Source organism: Triplophysa dalaica, chromosome 3 (assembly GCF_015846415.1).
Source record: "Triplophysa dalaica isolate WHDGS20190420 chromosome 3, ASM1584641v1, whole genome shotgun sequence".
Classification (NCBI taxonomy): Eukaryota; Metazoa; Chordata; class Actinopteri; order Cypriniformes; family Nemacheilidae; genus Triplophysa; species Triplophysa dalaica.
The window spans coordinates 3512611-3528773 of record NC_079544.1 but is presented as its reverse complement, the minus strand read 5'-3'; the positions used below and the strand labels follow the sequence as shown (position 1 = coordinate 3528773).

At 38.0% G+C, this 16163-nt stretch overlaps 2 protein-coding genes across 3 annotated transcripts; both read left to right on the top strand.

Annotated features, from left to right (window-relative positions):
* The first annotated feature begins 526 nt into the window (after positions 1-526).
* dapk3 (death-associated protein kinase 3) lies at positions 527-5895 on the top strand. The gene is made up of 9 exons (XM_056743270.1): positions 527-614; positions 1699-1788; positions 2700-3060; positions 3211-3340; positions 3698-3746; positions 3865-3891; positions 3989-4141; positions 4254-4299; positions 4381-5895. Exons 2-9 carry the CDS (start codon positions 1727-1729, stop codon positions 4909-4911), a joined length of 1359 nt encoding a protein of 452 aa, XP_056599248.1. The 5' UTR covers positions 527-614; positions 1699-1726; the 3' UTR covers positions 4912-5895.
* Positions 5896-6482: 587 nt separating this feature from the next.
* On the top strand, positions 6483-16076 carry si:dkey-127k13.1 (PWWP domain-containing DNA repair factor 3B). Of its 2 annotated transcripts, none has more exons than XM_056743266.1 (16): positions 6483-6854; positions 7027-7123; positions 7348-7501; positions 7578-8387; positions 11721-12504; positions 12583-12799; positions 12920-13060; positions 13150-13220; positions 13520-13605; positions 13857-13917; positions 14008-14083; positions 14220-14270; positions 14352-14587; positions 14668-14883; positions 14963-15051; positions 15139-16076. In XM_056743266.1, exons 5-16 carry the CDS (start codon positions 11782-11784, stop codon positions 15218-15220), a joined length of 2049 nt encoding a protein of 682 aa, XP_056599244.1. In that variant the 5' UTR covers positions 6483-6854; positions 7027-7123; positions 7348-7501; positions 7578-8387; positions 11721-11781; the 3' UTR covers positions 15221-16076. The 2 variants fall into 2 exon arrangements, with proteins under 2 accessions (XP_056599244.1, XP_056599243.1); XM_056743265.1 differs by having other exon boundaries at positions 12917-13060.
* Positions 16077-16163: the final 87 nt, after the last annotated feature.

Below are 16163 nucleotides of genomic sequence, written 5' to 3'. Positions count from 1 at the left end.
TAGAGTTATTCAATAGAGTTAATCATTATAGCAAAAATGCTATATTGATGTTGTTGGAATTTTAAAATGTTGCAGCAATTGTGAGCAAACTGAACCAGATTAAATTAAATTACTCTAAATACAGCTACAAGTGGTCTAAGCAAAGGCATGTTAACACCATGAGTAAATTTGTGTATTCATATTCATCCGGTTACTTGTGACTATATTGTAAATGCAATTAAAAAAGTAGTATTCTCATTATATACCGTTCTATATTGAGAACAGCTTCAAGAGCCTATTTTAATGTGGGCATGTCCGACAATATATAGGCGATAAGAATTCTCCTGTAAATGATCACAATTATGATTATTGACTAAAGCATCACACATACTCATTCTATTTTACATGTAAACCTTTGTGTGTTATGAGGCTGTTATGGCAACATAACAGGAACAGTTCACGAAACAAGCCGTAACAAGTTTTCTAACTTAAATCAGAGCTTTGAGTGTACGAACACCTGGCAGGCTGACGACATCCTGCGGCGGAGCCAGAGTGACGTCAGTGGGCAAGCCACGCCTCTCAAGAGCGCTGCAACCGGAAAATACTCATTGGTTGAGGAATGCAGGGACGTTAAGGTATGTAAAGAAACTTTACGTTTTTGGATTTCTAGATAATCTTATCAGGAATACAGCGCATAACACGGGGCGAAATATTTCTTATAAGTTATATTGCGTGAAGTGTTTTGTTTGTGTCAGAGTATGTATTAGCCTGCCGGTGTTGTCCGTATTTTATGGGACTTAGCCAGATGGCTACCTCAAGCAGTCACTCAGTGTTTTGTTAGATACTTTGTGGATAAGAATAATATGTCAATGCTAAATTAAACGATATCAGGTGATTTGTTGTATATAAATGGTTTCGTGTCATGTTTGTCCCTGTGTAAAAACTGCATTCTGGAATTTGTAGTTTTTTTATAAACATGGACGGAAACATAAAAGATGTCGTATAGAGTTAAATTATTGATAATGTACAGCTTTTACACTGCGGTGTTATTCAGTTTAAAGTTACTAAGAAAGACGGTGAAAGTCTGGCAGCTCTGGTTCATGGCGGTGACGTGTATAAGAATGGAATGTCTCTAAAACCTTAACATGTTCAAATCCAACTTCCGGTGAGGTCATGAGTAAATACGGCTGCATGTGGACCCTTCTCAGTCCCCCTTATCTATTTAGTGGTTAAGAAAACACAGAACGTGAAAGAACAGTCAGAAACCATTTATAGTAAAGCTTCAACCAGGGGACCTGGGGACACTAGGGGGCCTCAATACACCTCCAAAATGACTTCAAGATGACTTAAAAAAACACTATAATAAGACACAACTGCTAAAATCAAGACAGTTTTAGCTTTTTTATTAGAATATTTTATTGAGTAGAAATTGTCAGTTGTTGGAGGCCTTCGAATACTGTTTAGACTGTCTAGACTTAAGGAGAATATACACTACAAGACTTTTGCTCAGATTTTGCCCAGATTTCTAGTCGGGACTTTTTGCAGAAAGTCTGTGCCAGTTTGCAGATTTTATCAGTAAGTGTGTTTCTATCTGAAACTTTCAAAAAATCTGCTTTACATATTAAAAGTCTTGTAGTGTATTCAGCCATTAGTAAAAGTTAAGCATTGTAGTAGTCCTCAATATTGTATAAATCACGACTGTTTCTGGTTGTTTTCCAGCTGAGCGGTCAGTTGAAGTCAGCGAATCATGGCTGGCTTCAGACAGGAGGATGTGGAGCTTTTCTACGTAATGGGAGAGGAGTTAGGAAGGTAAGATATGACATCACTCTTTACAAGTCCGAGCAACACTGTGTTTAACCCTGACTTAAACCGTGATCACACACAAACAGAATCAAGATCTTATATTTGAATGTTAGCTTTAAATGCTATAATTATGTAGCGATGAAGGCCTTTAATTATATAAACACATAACGATATCTTGTTTTTATTGTATCGTCAATGTCATGTGTTGTTGGCTTTGGGTTGACTTGACAACACCGTGTTTGTTCTTCTCGGTGCAGTATAAAAAACCAACATTATTGTACCAAGGCTTTTTTCACAATGTCTTGGAATTTAAATAGCCTCAACTCATTGACTCACAGACACGCACTGAATCAAGTCTTTCTATATATGGATGTGTGGCTTTCTCTGCTATGCTGCTGCAGCATGACATCACTGACTCACAATGCATGCGCTCTCTCCCTCTCGCTCTGCTCGAGTGCAGCTGTTGTGTAAATAAGACGGCGAGAAGCAAGACCTTCTCTGAGGCTGCTTTGTGCAACATTTCTTCTTTAGAAAAAGTTGTATATACCTTTGACGTTAGTTAGCGTTGACTGCTAAATTAAGTGGCATTATTGCTATTAAACTTTACTGTATTTTGAAGGCTCATGGATGAACAAGCATTAAAGTGATATTTGAAATTGTGCAGCTTTTATTATGAAACGTTTGTATCCAGACTTACAATGTATGCCTAGCAGACAAAAACTTGCAAAGTATGAGAGACTCAAGTTATGTCTCGGTAACAGAATATCATAGAGAATTGGTGAGATCTGGGACCAGCAAGCAACCACAATGTGCATCCTAGCATTCAGACCTCTCACTTCTCGTTTCTTGAGATGATGTAATTGTTTGATCTGTTCTCAGTTAACCTCTGCTTGGTTTCTGTTCTCATTGTCTCGCAGTGGACAGTTTGCCATCGTGCGCAAATGTAAAGAAAAGAGCTCTGGAACAGAATACGCTGCCAAGTTTATCAAGAAGAGACGGCTGTCTTCCAGCCGACGGGGCGTGAGCAGAGAGGAGATCGAGCGAGAGGTGAACATCCTCCGAGAGATCCAGCACAGCAACATCATCACCCTCCACGACATCTTTGAGAACAAGACGGATGTGATCCTGATCCTTGAGCTGGTGTCTGGAGGGGAACTCTTTGACTTCCTGGCTGAGAAGGAGTCGCTGACGGAGGAAGAGGCCACACAGTTTCTCAAGCAGATCCTGGATGGAGTGCACTACCTCCACTCCAAACGCATAGCGCACTTTGACCTGAAGGTATGCAGAATGGTTTGAGGCTGATGTGTTTTGTTAGCCATGTCGATTGCTGTTCACTTAAAATATTTTGGGGTTGGGTGACATTAGCCTCATTGTAATGGAAATGTGAAACAAACATATTCAATCACTGCATCACTTTTTTTCCTGCAGCCTGAGAACATAATGCTGCTGGATAAGAACGTTCCAAACCCCAGAATTAAGCTGATAGATTTTGGAATTGCGCATCAGATTAAAGATGGAAATGAATTTAAAAACATCTTTGGAACACCTGAGTTTGTCGGTAAGTCCATTAAAACACAATTTTATATTTTGGCATTATGATAATATTTAAAATAAGCATTAACTCAGCATTTATTCATCTAAATATTTTATTTAATATCAATACAGTTATTCGTGTTAGTTCACGGTGAATTAACTAATGTTAACAGACACAACTGCTGATTTAAAGAATTTATTAGTAAATGCTTCATGTAGCATACACCAAGATTAATAAATGCTGTAGACGTGTTGTTCATTGTTAGTTCATGAAATAACTAATGTTCACAAATACAATCTGATTGTAAAGCGTAACCACATTTTTTTTTTACAAGTATTAGGAGTCTTATATTGATAAATCTTTAAAATATGTATTTTGTAGCGCCGGAAATTGTAAATTATGAGCCCCTTGGTTTAGAGGCAGACATGTGGTAAGTCCGTTATTACTGTCAATCCTTATTTGAAAATATTATTTAGGATTTGCAAACATAATTCCTTGAACGTTTTCTGTCATTTCTGTTTTTAACCAATGGCATTCTTTGCCTGCAGGAGCATTGGTGTTATCACATATATACTGTAAGTATCAAATTGTGATCTAGTTTTTACTCCATGTTTTTTTACATGCCGTTGTTCTTTGCTTTATAAATATCAATGCTTTTTTAATGTTCTTCAGTTTGAGTGGTGCTTCTCCATTTCTTGGTGAGACCAAACAAGAAACGCTCACCAACATCTCAGCTGTCAACTATGACTTTGATGAAGAGTACTTCAGCAACACGAGCGAGCTTGCTAAGGACTTCATTCGCCGACTGCTGGTCAAGGATCCTAAGTTAGTACGCGTTTTTTGATCTTAAACATTTGCTGTCATCCAACGAGGAATTACAGGAATCAAATACTTTGTAAAATGACATTTAAATTCAATATTTTCCTTGAAATTTTAGGAAGAGAATGACCATTACTGACAGTCTCCAGCATCCCTGGATCAAGGTTCGAATGTTTAATTTCTCTTCCGAGTTCTTTCACGTAGCCATTTGTGCTTCTTTTGACTCTCGGCTTCTCCCGCTACAGGTCATTAAGAGGCGTAACGTGAGGCCAGAGAGCGAGAACAAGCCAGAGCGCAGACGTCTGAAGACCACACGTCTCAAAGAGTACACCATTAAATCCCACTCCAGCATGCCTCCCAACAACACCTACATCAACTTCGAGCGCTTCTCCATGGTCATGGAGGAGATAGCTGTGGCCGAGGACGGCCTGCGAGAGCTTGAGAAGAACCAGCGCTCCTGCAGGGAAGATGTGGCCGCTCTGCTCTCCATCTACGAGGAGAAGGAGAGCTGGTACAAAGAGGAAAACGAGAGCATCGCCACAGATCTCAATCACATCAAACTGGAGCTGCAGAAAGCGCAAACCCTGCGCAGACAGAGCCAAGAAGACGCCCGCGCCGCCATGCTGTCGGCCAACGCCCTCAAACGCAAGTTTAGCCGGCTAGAGAACCGATTCGAGGTCCTGGCTGAGCAGATGGGCTCCGAGGTGCGCTGGGTGGAAGAGCTGGTGCGCTCGATTTCTGCTGAGAACGACGCTCGCAGCACCGGCATGGCATGAGCAACTCTTTGCATTCTTAACGCAAAATTATCTAATATCTTCGCTTGGGCAGATTTAGAGTATTAAGGGCAGTAAGCTTCATGCCTTTAGGGTTTACATGCATCAGGAGCTAGCAATGCAAAATGTATTACTTGAGGTTAAAGTGATAGTTCACCCAAGAATAAAAATTCTGTCATTTACTCACACTTTTGTCATTTCAACCTGTATGACTTTCTCTCTTCAGCAAAACACAATAGAAGATATTTTGAAGAAGAGGTCCAGTGCTGTTCGGTTACCAACTTCCTTCAAAATATCCTCTTTCATGTTCTGCGGAAGAAAGAAAGTCATAAAGGTTTGAAATGACAAGAGGCTGAGTAAACAATGACAGAATTTAAATTTTTGGATGAACTATCACTTCAAGTGTAAGCATTTGCCTGTGTGTTGCAATAGTCGCATGTGATGCCAGGCTGTTGCCAATGCATTGCAGTTGTATTTAAAAAGATGTGCCAGTAAGCATTAGCACACTCGACTACTATTGCAGCATTACAAATAGCACTTGAAGTAAATGTACATTGTGAATAATGCACTACACATTCCTCTATGAGGAGTAAAGAATCTCAATTGCCTCCATTGTGCTGCAGTCGCTTTTATTGGGATGTGCGTCCGATGCAAAGCTCTGTTCCACCGATGCAACACAAATGCTAATTTTATGCAATAGAAGGTGCTGGGAAACTGCTTTATTATTTAATATAATACTCTGCTTAAATCATTTACATCATGCTGTTATTTTACATATAAGTACTTTTTTTGTATATAACACACACTTCAAACATTCCATTTGTCTCGCATGACATTCCACGTGCAGATGAGTGTCAGTAACATGACGTCAAGCTCATTTGTACAGTACAAGGTTCATATCAGTTTGCTTATAGTACTGTACTCTCATTATTTGTTTTATTTACAAATATAATATTATATATGCAAATAAAAGAATTGAAGAATATGGTTACGTTGTCTTTGTTTTGGGGAGTTAAGGAGCAACTGGGTGGTACAATTTAATGTCTAAATGTGAACATCTATCAAACTTCTTATCTTGATTTCAACATGTCCAGAGCTGATGGATGTCCTGGAGTTTCAATTATGCAAAGGAATTTTTCCATCTCCATTATCACATGGTCAGGTTTTGTAAGTCAGATAAACATTTGGATTTCAGGGGATGATTATGTTTACTTTAATATCTCAAACTAAAGTGCATCTAAGGGGGGAAGGAAGGTATACAGTATACCACATGATCCTGCATCTGGCGTCGGTATGATTCGTACCAAAATAACTGAAAGTGCCTAGACGTGCATGAGAACTGTGCATGGACAGTGTCCTTACAAAGATTTACACACAAGGAATGTTTCCAGGAAAACACTAGATCTTATCTAAAATAATAATGTCCAAATATTCTTCCATTGGGAGTAAAGAAAACAACATTGTAGATTTGCTTGATGTAGCTGTCACTCACATTCAGAGCCGATGCAGTCCAGCCTCAATTGGAAAAACAAAGCTGGTCCAGCCCTGACTGTATATATAAACGTCTCTGTCATTCCAGGTCAGTTTAGTCTGTATGCTACCTCGCCTCCATCACTTTCATGATGGCCCGGTCCAACTCGGCCCAAAACACCTGCAAATGGATTCTGGCTGTCCTCACGCTGTGGTCCATGGTGTCTCTGATCATCATCGTGGTGTGGGTAACCTGGCCCCCCAAAGCTAGCATTGAGCAATGCCAAGCAGAACAACAGGCCTTAATTGAAAAGATGGAAGGAGCCAAAGTGGTGAAAGAAAAAGAGCAGAGTGTCTTAAACTCAACGCTGAAGCTAAGCTTCGAGAACCAGACTGATCTTCAAGAGGAGCTGGAGATTATTTTGGAGAGCAAGAGAGAAATAAATGCGTCTCTAACTGAGATCTTGCAGCTACAAGTGAGTCTTAGCAAATTATTACTAATAGTGAATCATTTTATCTTTATAAGACAATAAGGAAAAAGCCAACATGGTATACCACACTATTTTGGACTTGGCTATGGATATTTTTTATTGAAGTACTATTATATCAATATATGCGAGTTCTGACTTTTAGTTGTATCTTCTTTAGATGATCTTAAAGCAAAATGAAACTGCTTTGGAAAATAAATCAATTCTGCTCCAGAATAAACATCACAGACTTTCTTCCGAGCTGGCTCAACAGCAGGGTAAGAGCGGCTGCTATACATACACATGTGGGAATTCACTTATGACAAATTTGTTGGTCACATTATAACATTATCAATTATTATTATGTCATTGTTAGAACATATATTTCTTTGCTGTTTTGTGTGTAAAGTAGGCCTAACTAAAAGTGGATTAAAATTTAACGTTGGAATAAAACGGGTATTAAATGTGAAATGAAATCTAAGTCAATGTAATAAATGTGCAGATCTTATTGAGACAATGTGGATGAATCTGAGCAGTGGAGCTCATCATTTGGATTCGTGTGAAGCTTTACGCGTTGCCGCGATCAGCCAGCAGATGGCAGCAGAGAGTCAGAGGAAAGCCTGTCAATCCACAGCAGTTTATCTGGCCAAACAACGGTGAGTCATTAAAACACAAACATGTCAGATGCATGATGACTATTTTGCATTCATTTTTTATTTTATCCAATTGCAGAGAGAACTGCTAGATGAAGAAACGAAGGACCAAGGATGTCCAAACCTTGAACTCAATAGGACAGAATTGTGTTCTCTTCTCCTAAACATCAGTTACATTGTTGCCTTCAAGAGATACTATCCAAAATAAATGCTTATATTCAGAGCTTTATTGGATAAGATTGTTACATTCTAACACATTGCGTTTCACCATGTTGTTGTCATTGCATAATAAGTTATAACTTTAGCTTGGTATCATATCTGCTTATATGCAATCCTCTTTATACTGAAACGGCTTCTTACTTTGTAAAGTTAAATATTATCTGATAATTTATCATTCTGTATTAATAGCTTAACTAATGCATTCAGTTTTTACTATTTTTCTCTAATCACAACTGAACATAACTGTAGCCTACATATCTATTATTCGGGTGCTTGGCCTCTCATCTTATCTTAAAAGAGGCACGTAGGATGACATTTGTTTATAAATAATATGCATTTACAGTTTATGTTAAAATATTAAACACAAGCCTGCATAAATAATAAAACATTATTAGGGCGGATGGATGAAATAAGGTATTTGCATTAGTCAACATACTACAAATAGTTAAATTATGGTTACTGTGCCCTTTTTGCGCAGGAAATGTGTGTGATCGAAAATGTGAATTACGCAACAAAAACACAAACATACGTGCAAAACAAGACAAGAGCATGTTGAGTTTTTAGGGGATCGGATGATGAGAGGGGAGGGAAGAACGCAACACACAACTTCCGGATTCAAAACCGATCAACTGCTCGCAGCTCGAGCGTTGTAAACAAGACAATCCAATGAGTAAGTGATTCTCGCTCAAATTTTGAACACTTTATTAATGTTAAACAGTGGTAAGTAAACCCGCGTTTAATGACTTTGTGCGTAACTTTACTCTGACACTTGCTGTGTTTTCATTGGCTGTGCATGGAGCTGCTAATGCTAACGTCCCCTGACAACACGTCTTCGGGATCTTGGGTTCATGTGGAAATTTGTATTTTAACTAAAAGTAATATCACAATTGAAGTAAAAGAGTATTATTATACGTGTTTCTTTATATCGGTTGTTGCACGTTTTATTTTAAAGCTAATGTTGGAGTTACATTAACGTTATATATGAAATTGATACCAAAATAGTGCGTTGATTTGGTGTAACGGTACGTTATACGTTGGTAAGCTCTCGTTATCAGTGCCGAAATATGAGGAGGTTATACTGATAGTTTTATATGATGTGTTGCTAATACAATCTATTATGTTAGTAAAGTAGGATTTAAAAAAGCTAAGTCAACACGACAACCTGTTCAATGTGCATGGGTCACGTGGTTTTGCAATATTTTCTCAATGCATGTCTGACACTACTATGTTTGTTATGAATAATGTATTATTTTTCCCCCTAAACCAAAAAACACATTTATTATTATACATTTTTATTCTATTTATGCAACAGATTTGTGCATCTCAGTCCCAGTTGATAAAGAAAACTGTTGGTTTGTTTAAGACCGTTTCATCGCTGACCCCTAGTTAACTTCCGGGTTGTGTTTGGCTAGGGTCTAATAATATAACTATATATATTAAATTTATGTTTATATACATTTTTTATAATGTTTATTGTTTAGTAATTGTCATTAATCATTTTATTAAATAAACAATTTGTTGAATGGGTCCTGTAAACCGTATGGTACATCTGACGGTTGCGCTTGGTATCGCAGTCTAAATTCAAAATATTGGAGAGACAATTTTAGCCAAGTTATGGTTTCTTCTTGGTTTCTTTTGATTGTTTTCATTATTAATCTACAGGCACTCCATTGTTTGACAATGTGTACCAGAAGTTAACTGCAGTGCACACATGCGCAGTAACTAGGGATGCACCGATATAAAAAATTTGGGTGAGAACCGATATATTGGCCGATATAGTAATATTAATTTAACATTTTCTGAGACTGAACATTATTTTTCCAATGTAAAGCATGTAATTTACCAAGCCAACTTTACACTAATTCAAGATTCTTTAACTTTTAATCTTTTCTGGTAAATTTTTTATTTAATAAACAAATGATAGATGTTTTTTCAGAGCAACCCAGAACGGTGTATTCAATAGACACAAGTCTAAGAGGTCTCCAGACACAAATGCTTTTGTTACTATAATTACATTCATAAATATCTCCATAGTACTTCAGCAATGCTTTGCTAATAACAGGATGCACGCTATTATCAGCAGATTAACTATCGGCATTGGGCCGATTTAGAAAAAAGCGCCGATATGCCTCGCCGATATGACGATGTGTTGATTAATATGCGTTTGCGTCTATTTGCGTTTTTGTACTCCAGCGAGTACTCAATAATTTAATATTTGAGCTCATGAAAAACAAATATTCGAATATTTGTTTATTTAAATTAAGTTAATAATGACGTAATTTGATACGTTTTTATTTTGTCACAATTTCACATCAAGCTTATAATTATGATTAAATTTTCATAACGTATTAATATTATATCCTGTATATAGTTTTTTAAATATAGAAAAATACATAAAAGCTGCATTTAAACCTACCCGTAATGGGATAATTCAAAAAGAAAACATACGTAACAAAATGAAAAAATTGCAACGTACAGTGAGTATATTGACAGTCTGTGTTATAAAACAATATTGTTTATATTGTTTGACATGTTGTTGATAAGAAAAACAAACATATAGGCTATTTTACTCTGGTGAAAGTCTGTTCAGTAAGCCGACAGTGAAAGCCAACAGCGGAGAAACCGCGGTGATCTTCTCTAATTCCCGGTAACAAAACCCAGATCTGACAAGAATATCTGTCTTTATTGTTTATAATGTTGATAATCAATAAAGTAAACAGGCTTGAAACCTCCAAGCCGACAGTTAAGATCCTAAAAAAATACCTCGTGCAACATAGACGGAGCAATTATAGTGCTATAGATCAGCGCCACATATAAAAAAATGTCTTTGTCCTTCACAGCCAGTGTCTTACTTGTTGAGCTTTGCATTGCATTTGCATCAATAAATAAGATAGGCCTTTTTATTTCAACTGAGGTAAGGAATCACACCTCATTTCAAAATAAACAAAAAAGGCATGTGTGAGAATTTAATAACAAGATGTAACTTGAAGGCGACGACCCTAGTTGAACTTCTAGAAGGAAATCTCAGGCTTTTAGCTATGGAAAAAAGTACCAGTCTTATTTTAAGGCCAAATAACAGAAGACTACGCTACGAACAAGTTATGGTTATAAATTAATTATTGGGAATCATTTAATATTACGTCGGTATTTTTTATACCTAATGTAAGTAATGTTAACAAATTCTGTGGCTTAAAAGTTCTGAAACATTTTAATATGGTGATGTTGGCCGAGCATAACACACGATCCGGGCATCCGGTGTGTAAACTTAAAATAATTAAATAGATGCAATCTGAGTGAATAAAGATTTAGGAACACATACAAATTATTATTTTTATTTTCTGTGTATTATAAGATCATTACAGTTGAAGCGTTGATGCTTTAAATAAGACGCGACAACTCTATAGGTCTTCTGTAGCAGTGACTTAAACTTGTGTTGACGCAGTTTATTCTTATGAAAAAAAAGAATATTGTTATCGTATTTTTAATATTCGAATAGTAATTGAGACTTGTAAAAATCAGCACATTCGCACATTAACCGAGAGCGCAAAAAAATACATCTCTGCGCTCATTAGCCGTGCACTGCCTATTTGATTAACGTTTTTAACTAAAAAACAGAGTAAAATGAAAGTTAAACCTGCACAACGTTCATCGGGAGTAGACTTTGAACTTCGGCTATTTTGAGCATAGGCTATCGGCTTAATTGAGGTGGAAATTATCAGCATATCGGATATCGGCAAAAATCCAATGACAGAAAGATAGTGCTGTACTGGATTTAACTGTGTGCACCTGAAGTGATTCAGCCAGAGGAAATTATTCATAATAATTCATAAATTGATCGCGCATCCCTAGCAGTAACGTTTATGTTTGTTTATGTTGTCACTTTGAAACCGGCATCTATATTGACCTTTTTCATGCTAATGCCGATATGCCGATATTTTAACATTGATTGAAACTTGTCCTAAGAATCAGTGCATCTCTTATCTCATTGTGGTTTTCTCTACAGCCTGTCCAAACAAAACCGTCCACAATTCTCCCATTGTGCTAAGACATCAATTGCCACAGGAATGAGTTCCTCAGATGACAACTTCACTTCACATCGTCGAAGGAACCCTCACAGGAACTGTCGGCCCATTGTTGAAGAACCGGACAAATCCCACACATCTTCTTCAGTTGACAAAGTTTCCGTTTTGCATAGTAACAAAAAGACAGCAGATTTGCATCCTGCCAGATCACGTGGGTTATGCAAAACCAGGAAAGACAAGCAGAAACCTGAAGCAGTCAGTCGAATTGGCTCTCCTGAAAGATGCGTAAATGGACACTTGTCTCCAAATTCGCATGAACCTGAGCTGAAAAAACGTCTCAAACCCAAACAACCGGCAAAGACTACGAAACGATCTCGCAAGGGAAGAACGAAATCGGATGTTGAACCTTGTGAGAAAGCTGACGTTCCCTCTTCAGATGATGTCGCTTGTTTTGAAAGACTGGAAAATTCAGAACCCACTGCAAGCGCAGAATCACAAAAATTTGGGAAAACAAAACGGACATGCTCTCGGCCCCCTAAAAATGTTTCTCCAGGACTTTCCACACGCACTGCATTAACTCCTCAAAAGCAGAAAATCTCCCGTCACACTAAAAATGATCGAAGTCCCAGTCCACACACACCAAAACGCCTTAATGTCCAGCCCCGCCCTCTTCTAAGCTCCACACCAAACCTCAACACTCTAAATCGAGCAGACATAAGTTGCTCGCCGTGTCATCAGGACGTCTCACAGTCTAGTCCCGTAAAGGTATGTGTGATATTCATTCAAGCACGATTGAGTGTTTGGTGTATTAACCAGGTTTTATATTTTCGGTTTTCCTGTCAGCTGTCTTCCACAGACGTCAAGCCAGTAAGAAAGTGCAAAACCCAGAGGCTCCTGGGAGCGGAGAGACCAGCGGGACGCAGAAAAAGAATTGTCCAGGAGCGTCCAGGTTCATCTCGCCCACCAAAACACAGCAGGAAGAGTGAAAGCTTGTCAACAGAATCTCCTCAGAAGGAGCCCTCGGTTGAGACGCTGCCTACAACTAGAACGGAGGAACTGGGTACATAGACTTTTTCCCACAATGTTACTGTGATGTAATAATATAGATCAAACCCTATTATATGCACTCATGCTTTTTCATGTCAGCGAATTTATGGCTGTGATATAATGTGTCCAGCAGATCCGAGCATGTCCTCTGACCTATCCATCGAGCTGAGCCTGCAGGAGGAGCTCCAGCCATTCTATCACTCTCTGTCCCTGCAGGAGGAGGATCAGGATAATGAGGAGGAGGAGCTTCCCAGTTTCTTGCAGGACAACAAAAGTAAGTGAATCTGTTTAAAGTCAGTTCTGATGGGGCTCAGATCTGGTATGTTGGTGCACAATGTAATAATGCAAATGCTTTAACCGTAGAGCCTTCCTCAATCTCGGAGGGACTTTGTGTGTGGTGTAAACTGAGGAAATACCCCTACTGGCCGGCAGTGGTAAGTACAAGGACTGCGCATCATTCTGAGAATTGTGAATTCATAGAGTTGAATTGAAGGATAGGCCACATAAAAATGAAAATTCAGTTATCGTTTACTCACCCTCGAGAAGTTCCAAACCTGTATACATTTCTTTGTTCTGCTAAACACAAAGAAAGATATTCGGAAGAAGATTCATTTTTGGGTGAACTGTCCCTTTAACGAATGTAAGGAATTCATGGAACTGCAGCAATTTCTTAAGACATTTCAAAAATGTGAAAATGTGCAGTTGATGAACAACTCACTTATCTGTTCTGTAGGTTAAAAGTGTCAATCACAAAATCAAAAAGGCCAGCATCCTCTTTATTGATGGCTACATAATTGACCAGAAGAGAAACAAGAAAGGGTAAGAATTCACCCGTCATCATAATGCTCGTAGAACACCTAAACATTTCTAACTTATAAAAAAAGCGTATCCACACTGCAGTTTTGTTAGTTTGTTTATAGTATCCTTATCTTTAAAACATGGTATTCTTGGCATTGAAGATAAAAAGGAATTTTGTTCTTGTATAGTTGTTTTCTAGTATTTATTTGTACTCTGTTTGTAGACTCTATAATTTTGATCGGTTGGAATGTCTTCATTTCTTTCTTTTGAAGGTTTTCTGTGTCAATGCGGACCCTAAAGCCCTTTAACTGTGAAGACTATAACTTACTTGTGGTAAAGTATAAAGTTGTCTTTATATATCATTATGAACTATAAGTAAGTGTGATCATGCCTTTTAATAGAAGCATGTTTTTCTTTTTATAGGACATAGCAAAGGCAAAGTACGGCAGTGCATTAACCTGGTCTCTGGAGCTGATATCAGACTATAAAATTCGAATTGGTATTCACCTCTAGTTATTTTGATGCTTTAAAGAAAATCAAATATATCTCACACAGATTTGAACTTTAATGTTTTACACGTAAATGAAGTTGGATTGAGAAATGGCATGTAAGACGTGTTTCCTGTTTCCTGTCAGGTTGTGGCTCCTTCGTTGGTTCCCTTATAGAATACTGTGCTGCTGACATCAGTAGGTCCTCTCTATGACAAAAACACTCAAGTCCACTTGCTTTCTAATTCTAGAAGTGATGGTGTAATTCTGTGATCTCAGGTTGCCCAGTGAGGAGGAAATACACCGAGGGGACGTCTGTTTTGACCTTCCCCAGTCAAGAGATCCTGAGCGAAGAGAATCACAATTTCGATAATTCGGAGGACATCATTTTGGCAGAACACGATGATCTCTCAAAGAAAGTGCTGCCGGACCGAGCCAAAGCTGCGCGGAATCGCGCCAATGTCCACCTCGTTGACTTCATAGTCAATAGGCGAAAAGTCGAAAACCGCTTGCTGGTACATTTTTTATTAAATGTGCACAATGAAATTCTGAGGACACGATGCATGAAGTGACGCTCTTGGTTTCTGGTTGACAGGCAGTAATCAATGGCGATGAATCATCTCAATGGATCCGAGCCCTCCGGAAGCCCACCCGGCAGTGGGTCGACGTCTACCTGGAAGACGAGGAGCAGGTGGATAAAGTGTATAGTTACCTGAAGGAGGTGTGTGACAGCTCTCCACATACAAACGCCTGTCTGGAGAGAATCCAGGCCGACCGGATCAGTTTTATTCTGGATGTGCTTCTGCCTGAGGTAAACGCATTCATTTATTAAAACGTTTAATAATACTGTACTTGTGCATGTTGAATCAATAAAATAAAATGTGTTGCAGGCAATTATCCACGCCATTGCTGGAGTCCACAAGCTTTCTCTGGAGAAAGCAGAGGAGAAATATCGCAGCGGGCCGTGCTTCAGTAACAGGTATATGATGAAGACGAGCGTTTGTGAGGCTGTTGGACTCGTAACCCCTAAACCTGAATCTTACATCCATTTTGTTTTTGGTTTCAGAGAAAGACAAGAGTTCGACATGATGATTGAACAACAGATGAAGCTCAAAGAAACTACACTGCGTCGAAAACAAAAAGAATAAAAACAAAACACGTATTTTAAAGAAACACAGATCATTTATATAAAAAAATCTCTTTGGACAGCACTTAATCATTTTATACAAGACATGAAATACAGATTGCTTTAGCCAAGTAATTAAGTTTTGCAAATAAACTAAATGTATTTTGATATTTTGTCTTTGCTGCTGTGTCTGTGGAAGAGTTTCTTATAGAAACTTGAAGACCTTGTTCTCTAGCATATTCAGTAATGTGATCCAGATGCTGGAGTCGTCAACGTGTGGTGCTGTCAATGTGTATGTGCCTGGCTTGCTATGAACTAATACATCATTTTCATTTGTTACTTTACCTAAAAATAAAAAATGACTCGCCCTCGGGTCATTTTGAACCTGTATATGACTTCTGCACAGCACAAAAGAAGATTTTTGAAAAACGCTAGTATGCAAAGAACACTGAACCCAATTGACTTACATTGTTAAAACCAACATTTTCAAAATATATTTTTTATCCACAGAAAAAAGAGTCGCATAGAGGTTTTTTAATGGCGTGAGGGTGAATAGATGATTACAGAATGTTCATTTCTGGGTGAACTGTCACCTCAAGCAACTGTGGGAAAGTTGTGTTTTATTTGCTTATAATGTACTATTTTTAAATGTCAAGCGGTGTGTATTAAATCTTATCTCTAGATGTTTCTCAAAATCTGTGAAATGTTCATCTTATTGTGGAATAATAATTAGTATTAACTATCGTTGTGCGAGTGCATTAAAGTACCGTTGCCATTTTTGCTACTTGACAGTTCAGGAGCTTTGCAGATTGTTTCTATACAGCCAAAGACTAACTTCTCATTGTTTTTCAATAAACTTTTATTGTACAACACCCACATATACAGTATATACTCTGAATTATTATAAACAAGGGAGTTCTTCTGAAAAGACCTTCTTAAAACAGTTGTGTGTAAACGTTTCGCTT

What these genes read in the sequence shown, in the direction of transcription:
- dapk3 (XM_056743270.1), top strand. Translation starts at nt 1,727, where the DNA reads ATGGCTGGCTTCAGACAGGAGGATGTGGAGCTTTTCTACGTAATGGGA. An exon ending in ATGGGAGAGGAGTTAGGAAG is followed by an intron (nt 1,789 to 2,699) that starts GTAAGATATGAC and finishes ATTGTCTCGCAG; the next exon opens with TGGACAGTTTGCCATCGTGC. An exon ending in GGTGTTATCACATATATACT is followed by an intron (nt 3,892 to 3,988) that starts GTAAGTATCAAA and finishes AATGTTCTTCAG; the next exon opens with TTTGAGTGGTGCTTCTCCAT.
- si:dkey-127k13.1 (XM_056743265.1), top strand. Translation starts at nt 11,782, where the DNA reads ATGAGTTCCTCAGATGACAACTTCACTTCACATCGTCGAAGGAACCCT. An exon ending in ATACTGTGCTGCTGACATCA is followed by an intron (nt 14,271 to 14,351) that starts GTAGGTCCTCTC and finishes CTGTGATCTCAG; the next exon opens with GTTGCCCAGTGAGGAGGAAA. An exon ending in TGGATGTGCTTCTGCCTGAG is followed by an intron (nt 14,884 to 14,962) that starts GTAAACGCATTC and finishes AATGTGTTGCAG; the next exon opens with GCAATTATCCACGCCATTGC.